The sequence below is a fragment of the Harpia harpyja genome, chromosome 1 (genome assembly GCF_026419915.1).
Source record: "Harpia harpyja isolate bHarHar1 chromosome 1, bHarHar1 primary haplotype, whole genome shotgun sequence".
Classification (NCBI taxonomy): Eukaryota; Metazoa; Chordata; class Aves; order Accipitriformes; family Accipitridae; genus Harpia; species Harpia harpyja.
In genome coordinates, this window is record NC_068940.1 from 47,064,763 (window position 1) to 47,083,236 (window position 18,474).

The following is an 18,474-nucleotide window of genomic DNA, read 5'->3' on the forward strand; positions in this document are numbered from 1 at the left end:
TCCTGTTCAGGAGCAATGGGGCAAAAAATGGGTGCATGCCAGGACTAAATTCCAAAAGGCAGAATGCAGATACTCATGTTCAACCCTAACCTAGGCTACACCTCTGGACTAGAGGGGGCCTTAAAAGCAGCAGAAATGCCTCAGAAGAGCAACACACCTGAGCCTTTGCTTTCAACAGCCCTTTATCAGCAAAGCACAGCCTGGGGAAAGCACCCGAAGCTTCCTCTGTGGTGAGAACCGGTGCAGAAGCAATTTCACCATGTGGCAACATCCCTTCCTTCTTCTTCCTCTGCACCCAGAGCCTGGTGCAGCAGGACCCCCCCCCCCCCATCTGCAGGTTTCCTGCCTCTGACATGCTCAAATCTCCTCTTCATTTTCATGTCTGATGAGCTTGCTCTTGTAAACCTACTGTCGCTTTCTCATTTCCTTCCACACTGCAGCCCAGAGCTTTACACACCTGCTCAGCCATCAACCTCAAACCCCGGTGTCTTTTCCACACAGTACACAGATCAGGGTTTAGCCCTCAGCCTTGACCTTGACCTGCAGCCCGCTGTCACCCCCAGGCCCCCAAGGCAGTGGAGGGTTTTGCTTCCTTTATTTTTGCCATTAACTCACATCATGTGAACGAAGGCCCGCTCTTGGGCCTCCTTCCTCCACCTCCAACCCAGATGCAGGTTGTTGGATACTTTTAAACCACAGTGATGGTTCTACCTCAGACTGCATGCAGCCAGTCAAGAAACTGCTGCTCTGATACTCATATCCTGGCGACTGGTAAGATGGGAAGTACCTGGCTGGAAAGCCTATTTGAACCATTCTGCAACACTGGCAGCCTCTGAACCCTCCTTCTTCCAGCCCCATGGCAGCGCTCTGTCAAGCCCCACAAGCTCCTTTTTCTGGGCACACTTCACTCACGCTGGGAAACATTGTCACAGGTCCCCAGAACAGCAGGGCAGTGGCGCTCAGGGCAGCAGAGGCTGCTGCTGGGGGGGACCCCGGGGTGCCCAGCCCAGGGTGCTGCCATCCCCCCTCCCTGCCTCCCATTGCTGAACACTGCAACCTCAGTCAACATCACAGGCACAAAGCCAGATGCCAAACCAGGTTTTTAACAGCTGGAAGAGGCAGAGCAGGTCATGACATCTCCCAGCAGCAGCTCTTGCCGCAGACAGGGGAAGGCAGAGGGGAGAGGCAGGGGCTGCCCAGGCAGCACAGGACTGGGACACTGAAGGCTGTGAAGGGACAGAACAAGCCCTGAGAAGACGCACCAGTGCCAGGACAGCAGAGGACCTGCCAGCTGCCTCTGCCACCCAAGGGTAGGCAGTTATGGAGACCCAGCAGGGACCAGGACTAGCACCCATCCTCACCAGAGGTGCTTCAAGTGCCCAGGATGCTCATGGGACAAGGAGCTGCTCGGATGCTTTCTGCTGTGTGCTGAGGGCACACTGAGCTTGCAGAACTCTGGCTGCTTCAGCCAGCCTGTGGCCAGCACTGACCTCCTCCGAGAGCTTCGTCACCAACTTCCTCTGAAGTGAAAAGTACTTAGTGACATCCAGATGTGCAAGCTCACCATACAAGCCTATGCTTTGCCCCCTCACCCACCTGAAACTAAACTGCTTGAGCATCTCTTTTACAAGAGCAGCCACCAAGCACGTGCTGGGTTCAAAGGGACTTCTGAAGGGAGTTGGAGGAGCTGCAAAATAGCCAAAGTATCTTCAGCAGCTTTGGACCTCTATTCAGAGGACACAGCCATTTCTGGAGCCTAGATTCAGTGTGGCATTCAGCAAACCAGTACTCCAGTTGACAACGAGGGTACGGAAACCCACCACGTCACAAGCTGGTTCTTCCCTTGGTGTCCCTTAAAACTGTGTATGTACTCCATCTGCAAAACTTAAAACCACCACAGTCTGAAAGCTCCTCTCCTCCTCCTGGGCCCAATGCACCTTACATCCTGAAACAATGGGAAACAGGGCCCACACCATCCCTAAGAACTTGGTGTGGAGTGTTAACCAAGGAGACTGTGGCATCATTCAGCCTTTACTGAGCAAACACCTCAATGGCACATGAGCACCACCAGCAGAAACACCCTGCAGGCAGAACGTGATGAATTCCAGCTTTTTTGTTGTTTTGTTCCCAGTTTTGCTGTCTGCATGTATGTTCTAATAGAAAAAAAAAAAAGTGGTATTTTCTGTTTTTAACTACCTGCCTATTTGAACATGGACTTTTTGTGGTTAGCTGTGGCAGGTATTAACCAGACAAGAGCTGTACATAGTTTTTTCCCTTCACAGCAAAATTGCTATACAAGTACTGAAGGCTTAGTATGATGATAGAGAATATTCTTCTAAACAACTCTTAACAGCTTGAGGTGCTCAACAACGCCACTGGAAAAACCAGACCAAGTATCAGTCACAAACGCTTTTGCAATTTGACAAAATGCCAGTGCTGCAGCACCAGGGAGGCTACTCTAGCATCAAACTGAGCACAAACAAGATCCACTGTCTGGACAATGATCAACAGTAGATCATGTAATTACAAGAAATGATATTTTGGTCAGATAACAGTAAGAATATTAAAATGGTTGTGTCAGATTTCTTAGGCTGAGGAACTTCAAGGTGAATCTACCCCATGAAGGCTGACAGATGACTTAGCAACTGCCTCCTGATGTGAGAGTCTGCCCCTACAAGAATCTTAAGACAAGCAAGTAAAATGGGGAGCTTGGACAAGCTCAAATCAGAGGGCACACATTCCCAGGAACATGGCCAGCACACATTTCAGTAAGTTATTTCAAATCCAGATCACATCTTCAAAACCTGATTTTGACATTTAAATGACCAGCAAAACCTACACAATTTGACTGAACCATGAAACACACGCCTGATCTGCCACCAGTGGCCGAATGTTCTCCAGGCTTCGCAAGCCAGGCTCTAGCAGAGTGATGCACCCTCGGGCCTTAAAATCCAGGAGTTTTACAGGAAATCTTGTTTTGAGAATGAAATTAGGAAGGTCAATATGTTAGGATAAGGGAATAAACTTGTTTTCCTGCTACTGGAGGAATAAGAGAGGGGAAGAGATGGAACTAGAAATGCATCTGAAGGCACATCAGTGCCTGCCCCTGCCTTTAGGGACACCCTGTGCCAGCTCCTTTCCTCTCCAGCTCTTCCTAGCTTCTCCCCTTCCATGCATTTTTTTCTGTATGGATTGTTCAAATACATCAAAAGCTCCTTCCTTTGCATTAATGCTAAAGCAGCACTCCCTCACACAGTAAACATGCAGCAGCTTCTAGACCAAGCTTGTTGCTGCTGCCCAGACACATGACAGCAGCTTTCAGGAGAAGGTCACAGGCGCAGCACCCACATGGTGTTCCCTTCCAGCTCAACCCTCCCTAACCTACCTGAAACTCAACTGCTAGCCCATTGCTACATGGGCAAAACACATTTCCACATGAAAATTGTATAGAAATTACATATTTTTCTCTACACAGTCTGCACTGTACAGCTGACAGCACTTGCCCTAAACTAACTCTTCAGAAACTAACTGTTCAGGGAAGCTACACCTTTAGGTCTCTGCACTCTTGGAACAAGCATCCTGGCTTCACACTTGTCTCCCGGCGCAGAAGTCTCATACGCACACTTCCAGATGCTACAGTGCTGTGCTGGTTACAGCAGCTTCCTACCTGCAACACTCATCTTTTGTGAAAGGAATCAGAGGGATGAGCCAGCTGCCCCTCTCTCATCAACACTGCCAAGTGCTCAGCAGCAGCCCTAGTAGGCTATTTGTTGAAATAGGAACAAAAATTAGGGTCAGATTACATATACTAGGTCCCAATATATTACAAATATTAGGATTTGGGAATCAAATGTACAAGCTCCTCACTAAAACAATATCCAATATAAAACAATACATAACAGTTTACCTATTAAGAATATTTATGAGACAGATCCTGAAAGCAAACATTTCCATACTTCAGGAACAGTTAAGATCTATATTCCTGTCAAACTACAGTACCTGCATTTCAATGCTATGTGAAGAAAAAAAAGTCCAAATTTATTTTGCCGAATAATCATTAATTGAAACAAAGACTTTACTAAGACTTAACCAACAAAACCTATTTATTTACTCCAAACACCAAGATACAGAAGTTTTCAAGTTTTGCAAATATTGCTCCAAAGCAAAATTCTATATACAGCGCCCTCAGTTCTAATAGTGCATAAACAAAGACAAATATACTTATGTGTCCACAGTGCAATGTTTGCTCATTTCATCAAGGCTCCACGTTGCATTCACTTACCAGTGATTTAAAGAAATAAAAAAGTGACCTGCCAGACCAAACAGTTGGTCCAGACTAAGAAGTAACAATGTGGAAACTTGCAAAAACAGGGACAAAAATGAATCCAGGCAGAGCACAATAAAGAATCTTTCTTGAATATGAGAAATGCTATTCTATTTTAAATAAATATTTTCAGTCTTTATCTGCAAGGGCTTCCCTAGCTCTAGTAAAGAAAAACAAGTCTCCAGTATTTGCCATTTGATTCACCCATCAGAACCGCCTTTTCTTCCGAATCTTAAATACCACCCTGAGCAAAAATAAAATGGCAAAGTAAAAACATACAATGAACACACAAAAAACAATTGCTTGGGAAGGAGAAGTTCCACTCTGGAGTGAAAAGTCTGCTCAGGGATTTAACTGCTTTCACACCCTCAAACTAAGCACAGCTGACTTGTTAACAATGCAGCTATGTTCTTCTCAAGAGACACCTGTTTGGAGTGCTTGCTTTACCGATTTCAACCAGGGAACACTTTTCTGGTCCATCTCACCTGAAAAAAAACAAAACACCTTCACAGTTGTCCAGGGTGCTCCTTTTGATGCTGTTCTGGTGGTCTGGTTACTGCCGCCTGTTCTAGAGCTACACAGTATACATGAATCCAGGTGTCATTAACAGGAATGAGACAAGGTATGAACATTGGTCTCATCTTCAGAGAGCAAAGTGATTCTTAAATATCATGTAAGCTTTATTCCAACTGCGTTACAGAAAAATAAGTTTATTTTTCTGCTGTACATATGTTGTATTCACTATATACCAACTAGTACTATAAAACTGTGAGACAAATTATTCCCTGAAATGAGTCTTGGCACAAAAGCCTTAGTTACTACCTAGAGTAGCCTAATTATTTTGTTTTCTGAAGGAAATAAAGTATTCACTGTGTAGATACTGTTAACTCCTACAATAATATTGGATATTTCAAGTTTACATTATTCTTTGCAGTATACAAAGATTACAGATTCATATAAAAAATTAGTAATTTGTACAGTTATGGGTCTTTCAATTACAACTGTGCTTAAATTTTACCCTTTGGTGGTACCATCACACACAATAAAGTCAAGGTAAAGAATCCAGCTTTTTAAGGACACCCTCTCACTGCAAAAACAGCTTACCATTTTCCACAGTGAACTTAACTCAGCAACATTTGGGAAGGAAAACTAAAGTCACAGTCATTATTTATGGAGCTATGATCTGCAGCTGAAAGACTTTTAACATCTCAAATACTTACAATACACCAACATTTCAAAACATACTGTACAATGTGACTTCAACATAAGCAGCATTTTCACCTTGCTCTCACAAAGTAATACAAACCAGAAAATTAAAACTTCAGGTATAAAAAAGGACTTTGTGAACGTACATCATTTAAGATAATAACCCACTCACTGTCTGTGAGGACAGTACCTCATGCATAGATCTTGAGGCTTTATTTACACAAATATAAAATAAACTGATTCCCAAACCCACACATTCATCGAATAACTTTTTACAATGAACACGTTCAGAGTATTGAAAAAAGTCTACATTTCAAAATATAACAGGAATGGCAATTATTAACAAATGTAGAAAACTACATAACGTCCATTACACACCTTGTCGAAGTCTGGAACTCCAAGCGCATCTCCAGTCTTTTCACGGTGGTATTTCATACTACCGCAACAAGGGCATCCCACTAGCACTGCTTCAGGAGGCACAGTATGGCCATATTTAAGAGCTCAAGAACGCACATAAACACAACATTAATGGGTCTCCCCAGTACCGAGTCATGTGATAGTGACAGTATAAATACGGAAAACAATCATTTATTCTGAAAATAAGTGCAATCCACCTGTGACCTTCTGCTACATTATTTAACGTAATAGAAGTGGGGTTTAGGCCACTGTTACTTGCAAACCTCCACGTAACACTTTATAGTTAAGAGCTGGACATTCATACTTACTAAGTCTGAAAACTGTTATAACATTTCCTAGTGATTAAATACCGTGTGCTATTATGCATAAATCAGAAGGAATAAAACATGACACAAGTCACTTAAACTATGCAAAGTTATTTACAACCTCTGTCAACTAAACATTTTTGGCTCTTAGAACTCTGTTCTTCGGTGGCACAATTTTTAGTCAATTTAATTATGAAAAAGTCTACCATTTCAATAAGCAACTTGTAAGGAGTGAAAATTTAAGTATAATTTATCAACCAACACCCAACTTCTGAAGACAACAGTATGACCTCTTCTATAGCGTTATAATTGCCTAATAAACCCGAAATTATGAGATAAAATAACCATTTTGCTGTTCTTTGAACAGCACTTCTTCACAAATCCCTGAAGTCAATCTGCATCACATGCAACCAGCATGCTAATTTCATTTAAATATACAGAGCTGTTCACATCAGATGCTCCAACTTCACACTCAGTCTCCAACATTTTCTAGTCTCACGTTGAGCAGCAAAGTGCAATCTGTTGCACTTTGCCTAGGTCCGTTATAAGCTGCTTTATACAATGTTTGAGTTGTGGGAGTCGAGCTAGTGGTTCTGGTGGTTCCAGCTCTCCTGTGTAATCCAGCCAACTCTCTAAAACTGCAAAGAAAAACAAAACTATTCCAGTTCTCAGCAAATAGATCACCTTAAGTCAGAAGACAGGAATTCTTTAAATCTTTTGTGAATTTTGACAGACCGGTGGGCAATATTTTTAACATGTGGTATTTGAAAAATCAGAAAACCAGGCTCCTCACACCAATCTTTGCAAATAGCTTTTGATACACGACAAAACAATTCATGGGGTGGGGGGGTGCAGGGAGAAAGGAGAAAAAAAAAAAACCCCAGTGTTCCCAGGAGAAAGCAGGGAAGGAAAACTCAGGACTAGATACTGTAAAATCTGGTGCTAAACTTCCTTCTATCTGTATCAATTCCACAGTAAGGACACTGCAATACAGGAAGTTTATACTATTAGAATACCTTTTAAGATCAGCATGAGATGCAACTGAAGATCTTAAAAGGGTAGGACTACGCTAATGAAAAGTTTGTTGTCCATACAGAATATAATTGGCCAAGACAGAAAGAACTGGGTAACAGAAAATGGGGATGAAATCCAAAAACATGAACAGCAGACTACTGCACAAAAAAAAAAAAAAGAATTCGAGCTCTAAAGCTTCTCAGTGGGAAATGAGAACCAGAAATACTACTGACCAAAAGATAACTCAGGTGACAATGTAATACGACCACAAGAAAGGTGGTCAGATTGAACTACGATGAGTTCAGGGGATGGGACAGTATCGTAGAAGGAGACTGAAACCTTGAAGACAGAATACATCTGCCAAGAGAAGCAGTAGTGGCCACTGCCACTAACTAGATCAACAGGGTAGTTTAACCTAAGGGCAGTATCTGCTGAAGAACTGGTGGGCATTACCCAACTATTGACACATTCAGCCTTGAAATAAGAAAAACTCCTGATCAGAGTAGCAATGCTCTGAGCAGCCCTCCAGCTCAGCAGCAGATACAAAAAGCCTGACTTTTGTGAACCAGAGCTTCTTCATTTATGGAACAGGCATTATGATTACAGGCTTGGTGATCTTCATTACCTGAAATATTCCTTCAGTAGTTCAACTTTTCAGTACCTTACTAACTACAAAAGAGAGGACTCTTACTTTGGCAAAGGTTAGATTCCCAATACCCTTGCAAGACAAGCTGCTGTTGTAAACCACTATAAGAACTAATGGTCAGACTTAAAGATGTTAAGAAAAAGAACTATCCTGGATTGTTTAATGTAACACAAAGGGTTTAGAAGTTTTCCATTACTAGGAAAACAAATTTCAAGGGACATTTAAGTAAAGAATTCAGAAGAGACAGGAAGAGAGCCTTGTGCACCAAAGAGGCCACCTAGAATAGGCTAACACAGCCAGCAAGCCCCTGGAGAACAGGGAAGTTCAGGCACACAGAAGAGCTATGGAAAATGACAAAAACCTGAAAACAAGAAGACATGGAAGGTATTCTACTACATCATCTGATGCAAGTACTTAGAAGTGATCTAACTAGAACTTTTTCTACAAAATGGTGCTCAGTTTTAATTTGATCTTTGTTTTAAAATCCACCCCACATCATCATCAGCATGTCTACTTTCTATTAGTAAATGCAATAAATCTGACAAAGCAACGATCATCTCTCTAGGTCTGAAGTAATAAAATTCAAGTTAACATGTTTTGAACAGGTAGTTCAGTTAAAAACAGTTAATTTTTGAAATAGAAAAATGTTACCTACCATCTAGCTCCTTCTCAATGAAATCCATTCTGTGTATAACTTCATCTTGCAGAGATTCCACATGAGCTAAAAGATTAAGCTGCCACTGCAGCTGCGAGTTCACAACTCCTTCTTTGTCTTTTTCCAGCAATTTCATTTCAATAGCTTCCTCTGCAGAGACCTTCTTAGAGACAGACTCTCTTACCTAGCAGAAATACAAACATTAATATTTGTTACAGTGAAATAGAATTGGTGAGCCAGACTGTCTTGGTCCTTACAGTTACCCAAGCTAATTGCTCAACTAATCTTAGGCTAGTGGAGGATAGAGACACACAGAGAAGAGATTGTACACAAATATTAAGGCAGTTTGGGCAAGCGTATCTAAATGTAGACATACTTTTATAGGTATTTTGCTAAGACCTATTCTTTGCACTTCACAAGCATCTTATTTTCAAAAGATAACATATATACACATAGCTAGCTCCCTGCCAACTTCCAGCTGAAAGATACTGCACTTAATCTGTGCACCCTAGGGAACACTAAAGCCATTTTAAATGTAACAGTAATCAACTAAAGAGCAAATGATTTCGCAGTGAGAAGGGATTCTTCCTGAAGCAATCTAATCTCAATTCCACTAAAACTTTCATAGAAGCTTCTAGAAAAAAAAAACATTACCACCACTTACGAAACAAGACTACACCATCAGTGTTGATTCTACTCCCCTACTTTTTTCATCATCTTGCTAAAATATGACAGGATTTAGAAAAAGGCTCCTAAAAGACTGAAGAACTGAAATATATGCTTTTCTGGGAAATATAAAGCAACCTCAATTGATTTGATAGATAAGTTAAAAAGAACATAAATTACAGCTTACATATGCATGAAACACAAGCTAAACAACCTTTTAATCTAAAATAGGGAGGTCAGTATTTCCCAGAGTCCTTCTTGCATTTGTCAGACTATTTCATATGACTTGGCACTAATCGAAGCAAAATTTTTGCCTTGGGGTGTAGAAATAAAGGCCTCTGACGCACCTGATAGGGCTGAAAATGACAACCAAGAGTTGAAAAGATAACACTGGAGTGCTCCAGTAGGAAGAAGATACAGGACTATTCAATGATGATCATTCTTAAAGACCAGTTCAGGCTACTACTTTTTTCTTCCCCACCAGGAAATGCTGCCTGAAGAACTTGGAATTAATTTAGTTAATGTATTTATTACAAGAAACATGGGAACAAGATGGAAATAACTAAAAGCTGGAATGCCAGTGTATTTGGTAGTATCATACATGCTTGCCTTGTTCTCTCTCTATCCCATTACTAGTGTTTATTTTTACATTTAAACACACACAAAAGTAAGAAGCAATGAACTGCTAGTGGACCATAATACATGTTCCACTGACTGTGCAGGTGATTTAAGGTCCAGAAGTCCTCTTCAACCTAGATTATTTTTGTAAGTTATTACTTGAAATGGAGGAGTTGATTATGTCTATCATTTTAATGTATACTGGCAACTATAGATTTAACAGGATAGGAAAAAACTAAACACAAATAAAGAAACTACTATTAAAAAGGATTGAGTTTTGCACTTTGCCAGGCAAACACATCCTTTATGCAGACGGGGTTATTTTAATACAAATACCTTAGAGTAATTGTGTTTGGATTCATTTTCCACCTTGCATATTTCTCGGTCCAGATTCCAGCCAAATCTCTCTGACAGAGCATCGTCCCCATTTTCTGTTATTCTATTTACTCCATCATCCATGGCTGAACCTCTTGTTTCCACAACCAATCTCTGCTCTATCGCAGGGTAGTAGGCCCGAGGCTTCTGGTAACAGTGTTCACTCGTAATGTAAGATTCCTCCACAGAAGGAATGGTTGAGGGTTTCTCAACTGTCCCATTCCAAGTTCTATAACTTGCCGTATCCTCTTTGCAACAGTTTTCCTCAATGTGAATGATATGCTTTGTACGAATTTTTTCATCCACCGTAATGTGCTTCCATGGATGGCACCAAAGCTTTAGGTCAGGATGTTCTTTATTTCTGTTCAAACACAGAAGTAGTAAAACATCCAAATTTAAATGCCAAAGTGACTGAGCAAACTATCCTATTACATAAAGAAATTAAGTAAGAATATTTGAACTACTACATGCTTTAGTCATAGTAATCAGTAAAAAAAATACCGAAGTATTCTGAAATAATACAATTTCACTGACGTCAATTGTGTATCTTCCTACAATGTTCTGTTATGTTCACTATTTTCATTTCTATAACATGGTACATAAGCCAAGTGTTGGCATTAAGAAAAAAATTGTAGAATAAGTTTCAAATAGATACATACAGCTTTTTACCAATGTTGCCCTTGAAGGAGCATTTTGCTTCAGTATTTGCAATTTATTAACAGCATAAACTCATTTTCACTGTGGTATTTTTAGTAAGGCAAGTCAATTTTAGTAAGGCAAGTCAAGTACACTGAAGCTAAACCAAGATTTTAACAATTTGAAACACCAGTAAAACAAAAACACCCCCTCAAATCACTCAGTATCAAACTTTACCCTGTAGTTCCCCAAAATAAGCATCAAAATTAAATCCACTGATCTTTTATAACTCTCTAATAACAACAACAACTGGGGAGTTGGGGGCTTGGGTGGTGGTGTACAACTTCCTTATTATTTCCTTTAAGACTTTAACTTTCCTTTAAATCCCCAGACGCTAAGCAAACTCTACTGCCTGGTATACCAACATGCCATAGTCCCCCCATCTGCTCCTTATAAAAAATTCATATTTTAATTGTTTTCAAATTGACTAATATGTTTTTTATTCCAGCAGCAGGGACAACTATAGGTATCAGATTCTTACATGGATACAACAAACAAAAAGTTTATAGTGAGCATTGTAACCGATACTGTTCTTCCACATCTGTCAGGCATTAAAACAGCAGTAAAAAGGAGAGCAAAGCAGAATCACTCTGCTTATCTTCAAAGGGTAGGCAGCTTATCTGCTACAGGCTACAAGAATGCAGCAGAAGCAAATCCTGACCCTAAAGCATCTGCATTCAGCCATATGGAAAGAAAGGGGTCTGCCCCAAAATCCCACTCTGTGCTTCCTTGCAAACAAAGGCAGATGGACTTATTCCATTAGGCTGATCCAGCTTTTCTCCAAACCACTCAACAAAACACGACCATTTTACTTCCAAAGTAACTGCTTTCTGATCTGTTCCATAGTAGCTAAGGTTTCTTCAGTGTCTATCAGAGGAAACTACAACTGCCAAGGACTTGCTCAGACCACTTTACACAAGCACTCTACCTCCAGTGACTGCATGTCTATGACATCCTTCATGAGCAATCCTGAAGGCACGCCTAGAAAAGTAAAAGCCAAGTGTCCATTTACCAAAGCTTTCTATTCCAGCTCCACTGATATGCTACACCTAAAGGCACTATTTTGCTCGCCAAAGAGCAAGGGATAACTTTACAGAAGACAGAAAATTGAAAGATGATGCACCAGCTACGTAAGGATGAAAAATTGAATGCTTAATACTTGAGCAACCTTTTAACTATTGCCTTCTGAAGGCTGGCTCTCCCTGCCATTGCACCGAAGCTGTCAATGTCACCTCTGATCCTTTGCCACCTTCTTGAAATACTGAGCAAAACTCTCCTAATAATTTCAGGCAGCTGTGAAATCATCTCCATTCCCCTAGATGGTAGATCTGCATCAACAATATAATCATTCTTCTAATTCAGCAATTTTTAAAATCCTTTCTGATTTATCTGATGATAAAAAAACCAGGGGCTATAGCTTTTAACAAGATGATCCTAACAGGACCACACCTCATCTTTAATTAAACCAGGTCATTACACCAACTTCAGGATGGGAGAGAAAAAGAACAAAGTCTGTAACAAGCATCATATACTTGCCCAGTGCTCCATACCTTAGTATTGTGCAAATCTCAGTTTACTCTACAACTGGAAAGTCACAATCTGAACTCTTGCTATTTAAGAAAAGGCCTAAGGAGTGATCTTACAATATTTATGTTCCACCCTCTCCAAAGAGGAAAGAGATTATTTACAGATCTGACTAAAGGACACCATAATGGAAAAGCAAAACCTTATGCTAAAATTGCTACTCTTTTGCTTTAAGCATTATTAAGCATATTTAAGAATTTCAAGTACTGCCACTAGCCCTACTGCATCACCATAGATTAAATTTAAGGGAAAAAGTTATAAAGAACACTGGACACACTAAAAGCTTTGCTTTCCAAATAGCTGCTGCTGTGAAATTTAACAACTAATAAATTTGGAATTCAATCAATTTACAACTGCTGGATTTGAGTTAGAAAAAAATTTTTCAGTCATCAGAACCCAAGGATGACTTTAAAGAGGAAAAGATGCAGAAAACTTGATTTCTACAGTGATTACTGAATATGTTATCTTTTCATATATATCTGTAATAATCTTTGCATAGAAATTAATTGCAACAGGTTGCTGAAGGTGCAACTACTTCTCCTACTACAACAAAGCAACACAATTTGCCAAGCAAAAATATCTGATTTCTGCTGGAAAACCTATGATTTAGAATTACTGAAATGGAGAATGCAAGCATTGTAAGAATGCTGCCATAGGTTATACACCTATCCTCTTCTTGTTACTTAAATCTATTTAGGTGCTTTAGGAGAAGCTGTTGTTTTCTCCCTCTTTCCTTCATACTTTCCCAACTCTTCTATACACATAGTCAATTTAAAATCCTCAACACACTTGAATAGTTTTTAAGCAGCCAAGATCACATTAGCAATTCAAACTACATTGTTATAGAAGCACAAAAATAAGTCTGAATTTCTGGTTATTTTTCTACTATTTGAAATCTAATTCACATTGAGACCATGCCGACCGATACTTAAATACTGCTTACTGTAATATGCTCATCTTCAGCTGCAGTCCATGCAGTACTTCTATCACTCTCTGTACATCGCCAAGAAGTTGGTGAGTGGCTACTATCTTCTTGGCATTCTGGTGGGAATAATTTTCTTCCAAAAATGCTAAGCCATGCATGTGACCATTACTTAACCACTCCTTCTCATACCAGTACTTTAAGCTGGACCTCTGACCTAAAGCAACAGTAATGAACGTGTTAAAATGAAGCATTAACTATGGTATGTTAACATTGCTGGTAATAATTCTGATTATCTCAAAGTCTTGCAACAGCTTATTTGTTCTTATCAGTAGTACCAATAAAGATCCTATAATAGCAGACAAAACCCTGAAGACATAAGAACTTGTAAAGTGGGAAGTGAGACAACCTCAGAAACCTCTGCCCAACTGTAAAAGCATTCAGACCTCAAATTCCGAAGGACATTCACAAAAGGTAATTGCAGCTGATGCACACAGAAAAGTGTATTTTTAGCAGGGAATCACACTGCCTGGTAACCACGGTTATAACTAAAGCTACAGTTTGAATACAGCTCTCTGCAGACAGAAAAATGCAGCAAAAGGCAGTGAACTTCCCTTCTCCAGTGGTCTTGTTTTTAAGCATCATACATGTATTAATACAGTCATTCAACAGTAAATTTTAAAGGAATCAGTGATGAGGTTCTGATGGGAAACTTGTCTAAGTCAGGCTATTAATACTGCTAATTCTAGCTTAAAAGGCTGGAATATCAACAACAGCCAAAATGAAATTATGTTAAATGTGATAAATGCATCAGTAAAAGTAACTTAAGCAGCCAAACAAAATAGTATTAGCAGGAAAGAGTGGAACTTGAGATCCTTGCTAAACTGCAAAAACAAACACAAAAAAATCCAAGCCAAAAACCCAACAAAAGCCCACACCCCCCCCTGTAAAATGTATTGTTAGAACAGATGTTCTCAGAACACAGCTCAGCACCCTGAGAAACACCACTTCATTCACTGGCCTATATACAGCCCAGTCAGCAAACCTACAAAATCAGAGATAATACTAGAGCACAGACTTAGAACGATGTTCACAAAAAAGTCTCCAATATAAGCAGGTTAATATTGACTAGAAGTTTCAGCAGTTAGAGAAGCTAAAAAAAAAAAAGTTACTTGGCAGCAGAGAAAGAATAAGGGATTGCACTACACACGTATTTGGTATCATTGCTACCCATGCTATTAACTTTGGCTCAATGAAGCAACACAACTCTTTGGAAGCCATACTGAGAAATAAGCAGAACAGGTGTTTATATGCTTTTGGGTGGTAGTTATAGAATGGCAACAAAATGGTTTCTATGTCATGCCTTGTATGAACATCCGTGCACATTAAGGACACTTTCAAACTTAAATTCGATACTAACTCTGTCTCAGTAAAGGAATAAAAGCAAATGAAACAGCTTGTAAGCATGCTCAGCCACTAGGCTGTATAGGACAATACTCAATGTTTTGAGGCAAGACCTCCAAAAAATCTCAAACAGAAACCAACACAGACAAGAACAAATATTCAAGGCTGTAACAGCTCAACTTTTCAGGCAGATACACTGTAACAAGCAAGAGATCTTCTAGGTATGGCCAGAACCACTTTGGAGACACTCCTGACATACCTGTATTAATTCCCACACATCTATTTTTGTGTTAGAGAAACTACCATTTGTGACAGAAAATGAACTTCAGTCCACAAGAATAAAATCAAGAATTTTAGAACTCCATGGTCATCTGAACAACACTGAGATTATCCAACTGAAGCCCATCCACGGCATTCTTTACTTAGTGGTGTACTCAGAGCCAAAAGTACTCTCTTTCTAGCTGTGTTAGCTTAAGAGAAGACACAAGATGATACCCAACAATGCATGCTTTCTATGGCTTGAATTAATTTGTCACATCAAACATTTTGATAATGTTTAAGCAAGGGTAAATGTTACCAAATCTCTTAAAAATCCCACTTGACTCAAAAAGAACTGCCTAAAGTGACAGTTGGTACAGGTTTTAGGCATAATTACACTAAACTTGCTTTTATTTCCAATAATATGAATGGTGCTGTTACAAGTACCAGCACTAAACTTGGGAAAGCTCCTAAATAAAAGTTTGCTGAATGGCTATGCCCAGTTTTAAAAGCAACTTTTGTGCTGATTCATAAAGCTTATTTAGCTCATTTCAAGCCAACAGCAGATTCACTGAAATTGAGAAGCCACTTTTGCACTTAAAAAGTCGGATATGTTTTCCTTTTCCAAGACACAAGTAAAACTAAGTCCAAATAAAAAAAGTTTCTGGATCTTCAAAGCAATAGTTGATACAAGCAATTAAACTAATTAAGCAAATGAAGTGTTAGTTGTAATCAGTTTTTACCAAAAAGCATTCTGATAAAGTTTCTTACTAAATAGAAATAGTTCAAGTATGATGACACAACTTCAGTCTGCATTTAAACCTAACTAATGTGCACAACTAACTCAAATTGACACAAATCAAAACCAAAATATCTTGAAAATAGAGGCTTAAAATCCTGGATGCAAGATACTGTAAAAAACTTAAAAAAAAAGTTAAACTATTTTACTACTTGGATAATTGAATGTAAGCACAGGTGTCTTCCTTGCTATGAGTAAACACAACATTAGCATATGAACTACACAAATCAATGAGTTAAGCTACAAAAGAGTTGGTAGTTTTAAACAGCCAAAAAAAGCAGAGATCACAATCCAAATATCTACATAAACCAAAACGGTCTTGTGATTAGGCAGAGATCCCATTTTCTCATAATTTATGAACATGGACTCAAGCCCGAACCTCATACGTTTCCACATTCAGCAAGGCTTTATAATTCAGAGTTAGGAAGTCAGAAAAGATCCACACAAGTGTAATTTTACCTGCTGCATAAGATGGACTAAGGCGTTTTAAAATACACAGGAGTAGAGAAAGTATTGGTAGATCAACTCTGACTGCATTACCCAACATAAATACAAATATAAATTATCTTGGGTAACACACTCAGACAGATAAGATCCATGGCTGTTGAGAACCAGTGAGCCTCTTGCTGACTTATTTTAAAGAACGCATAAGCCTGGTTTTGTTGGAGGAAAGCTGCACTCACATCCCGTAAGAGGTGCCCATGGGAAGTCTTTGCTTAAGTTTCCTGAGTGCTTCTAAATTCATTTTCCAAAGCCAGACAGCACAATCCTTATTACTGGCAAATATGCGACAGATGGTCATCACAGTTAAAACATTCATTTCCATTCCTGTCCAGCTGTAATTCTACAATACTGACTCATGTACATTCACATAAATTAAACTTTTTGTATCAATAACTGAACTCAATTACCTATAACAACAGACACAGCTAGGGGAGAGGAAAAAAAAAAGTTGTTTAATCTTATATATATATATAAAAAACCTAATAAAGTTACTACATATATAAGAAGGCTCTGCAACCTTAGATTTCTGTACCTGGAGGATCTTGGCAAACATAGCAGGTGTATTTCTCAGGTACATTATCTTCCAGTAAGCCCATACAGACTCCATGCTGCCAGCACAGACACTCTTCACACTGTTTAAAGTCAAGAAGTGCACATCAACAGAAATGAAGCCTACAGGAGCTTAATAAGGTTACTTCAATTGAGAGACATCATCTACATATTTTAAGACAAAAAAAATGTATTAATACCTACCCCCCTCTTCCAGCTACAAGCAAATACATTAAAGAAACGGACTACAATAAAGTCTGAACCCTTCCCACACATTTTTCACATGGATTTCTGGAGAATGACAACAATTACAAAGTAGACGCTGAGATCCTGAAAGGTGCAAAAATGTTCCTTTTGGCGATGAAAATGCTTCACAAGATGCATGCACACATAATCAGGACAGAAAACAGTACGCAATCAAGCTTTCCTTAGCAAAATATATCAAGTTTTCTGAATTAAAAGGTTTCCCCCACAAAGGGTAAATCACATTCAATTATAAAATCCAAGGGATATTTATGTCACACAGGACTAGCCAATATTATGCTTTACTGATACTTCTATCTCTAGCATTTTATCTATTTCAAAGGTAGCTCTACTAATATAAAACTCAAGTGCAGATGCAGTTGTACTAGCTTTAAAAACTTCCGACATTCTTCCAAGTGTGAGCAATCCCATTGGCAAAGACTGAATATAATTTGGTCCTACTTTTTTAGCACAGTTATGCTATTTAAAATGCAATCACTGTACTGAAATTCATACAGTTTTAGAGCAGGAAAAACTATATCCACATGTTCTGTTTCAGTCACTTCCAACCCCCCCCCCCCCGCCACTTTAACAAGCAGACAAAACTTCAACTGTAGCCTGAAGACCCCTGAAACGTGAGACCAAACCCCACTTAAGAATATTAGGTCCATTTTGATTTGAAACTGTGGTGTCAGTTCAGAATTACTATTTTCACAAGCAGTGAGACAATAGATCATAACCTTTATTTCTCAGAGCACAAGCCAAAAGCTTAATGCAGAGATCTCGTCAATATTGGCAAAGGTTTTCAAAATCAGCTAAACCAAACACAAACAGCAACCACAAGCAATCTCAGATGCTGCTCTTCACTGACCTACAAAGATGCCAACTTGATCAACATCTCATCTGTGTTGAGCACCACTTATAACACTTTTATTAATGCTGCTCTTGTCTCCTGCCTTTCCTCAAGCTAGGAAAGACCGAAAGGGACCACCAGTTTTTGCATACATCATTGTATTAAATTAGTGGGGTTTTGCATACATCACTGTATTAAATTAGTTGTCTAGGTGTGGAGGAAATAGAAGCACTGGGAATGGAGAATGTAAAAGTTTAGAGAGAAACAGGTTTGACAGATGGGACTAACAATGTTTTGCCTTACAAAATGGCTAACAGTCCTAAAGCAATAAGGAGATGTTTTCAAAAAAGGCTGAGAGACCATCCTCTTTTCACAAAGATGATTAGTTGGAGCCAGAAAAACATGTCCTAAAATGAAGAAAACAGATTAAGAAAAA

At 39.3% G+C, this 18,474-nt stretch overlaps 1 protein-coding gene across 8 annotated transcripts in view; it reads right to left on the reverse strand.

The window, feature by feature from the left end:
• Window positions 1-4,085: 4,085 nt before the first annotated feature.
• Window positions 4,086-18,474, reverse strand: part of PHF20 (PHD finger protein 20) — a 74,803-nt gene continuing 60,414 nt past the window's right edge. For 6 of the 8 annotated variants that reach the window (XM_052791600.1, XM_052791609.1, XM_052791618.1 and 3 more), the window contains 5 exons: window positions 16,926-17,025; window positions 13,450-13,645; window positions 10,188-10,587; window positions 8,568-8,751; window positions 4,086-6,908 (listed from right to left, as the gene is read on the reverse strand). In XM_052791600.1, the coding sequence (XP_052647560.1) occupies window positions 6,748-6,908; window positions 8,568-8,751; window positions 10,188-10,587; window positions 13,450-13,645; window positions 16,926-17,025 (1,041 nt within the window). In that variant the 3' untranslated portion in view covers window positions 4,086-6,747. The remainder of the gene's footprint in view (window positions 6,909-8,567; window positions 8,752-10,187; window positions 10,588-13,449; window positions 13,646-16,925; window positions 17,026-18,474) is intronic. The other 2 variants (XM_052791663.1, XM_052791654.1) reach the window with 1 other exon arrangement.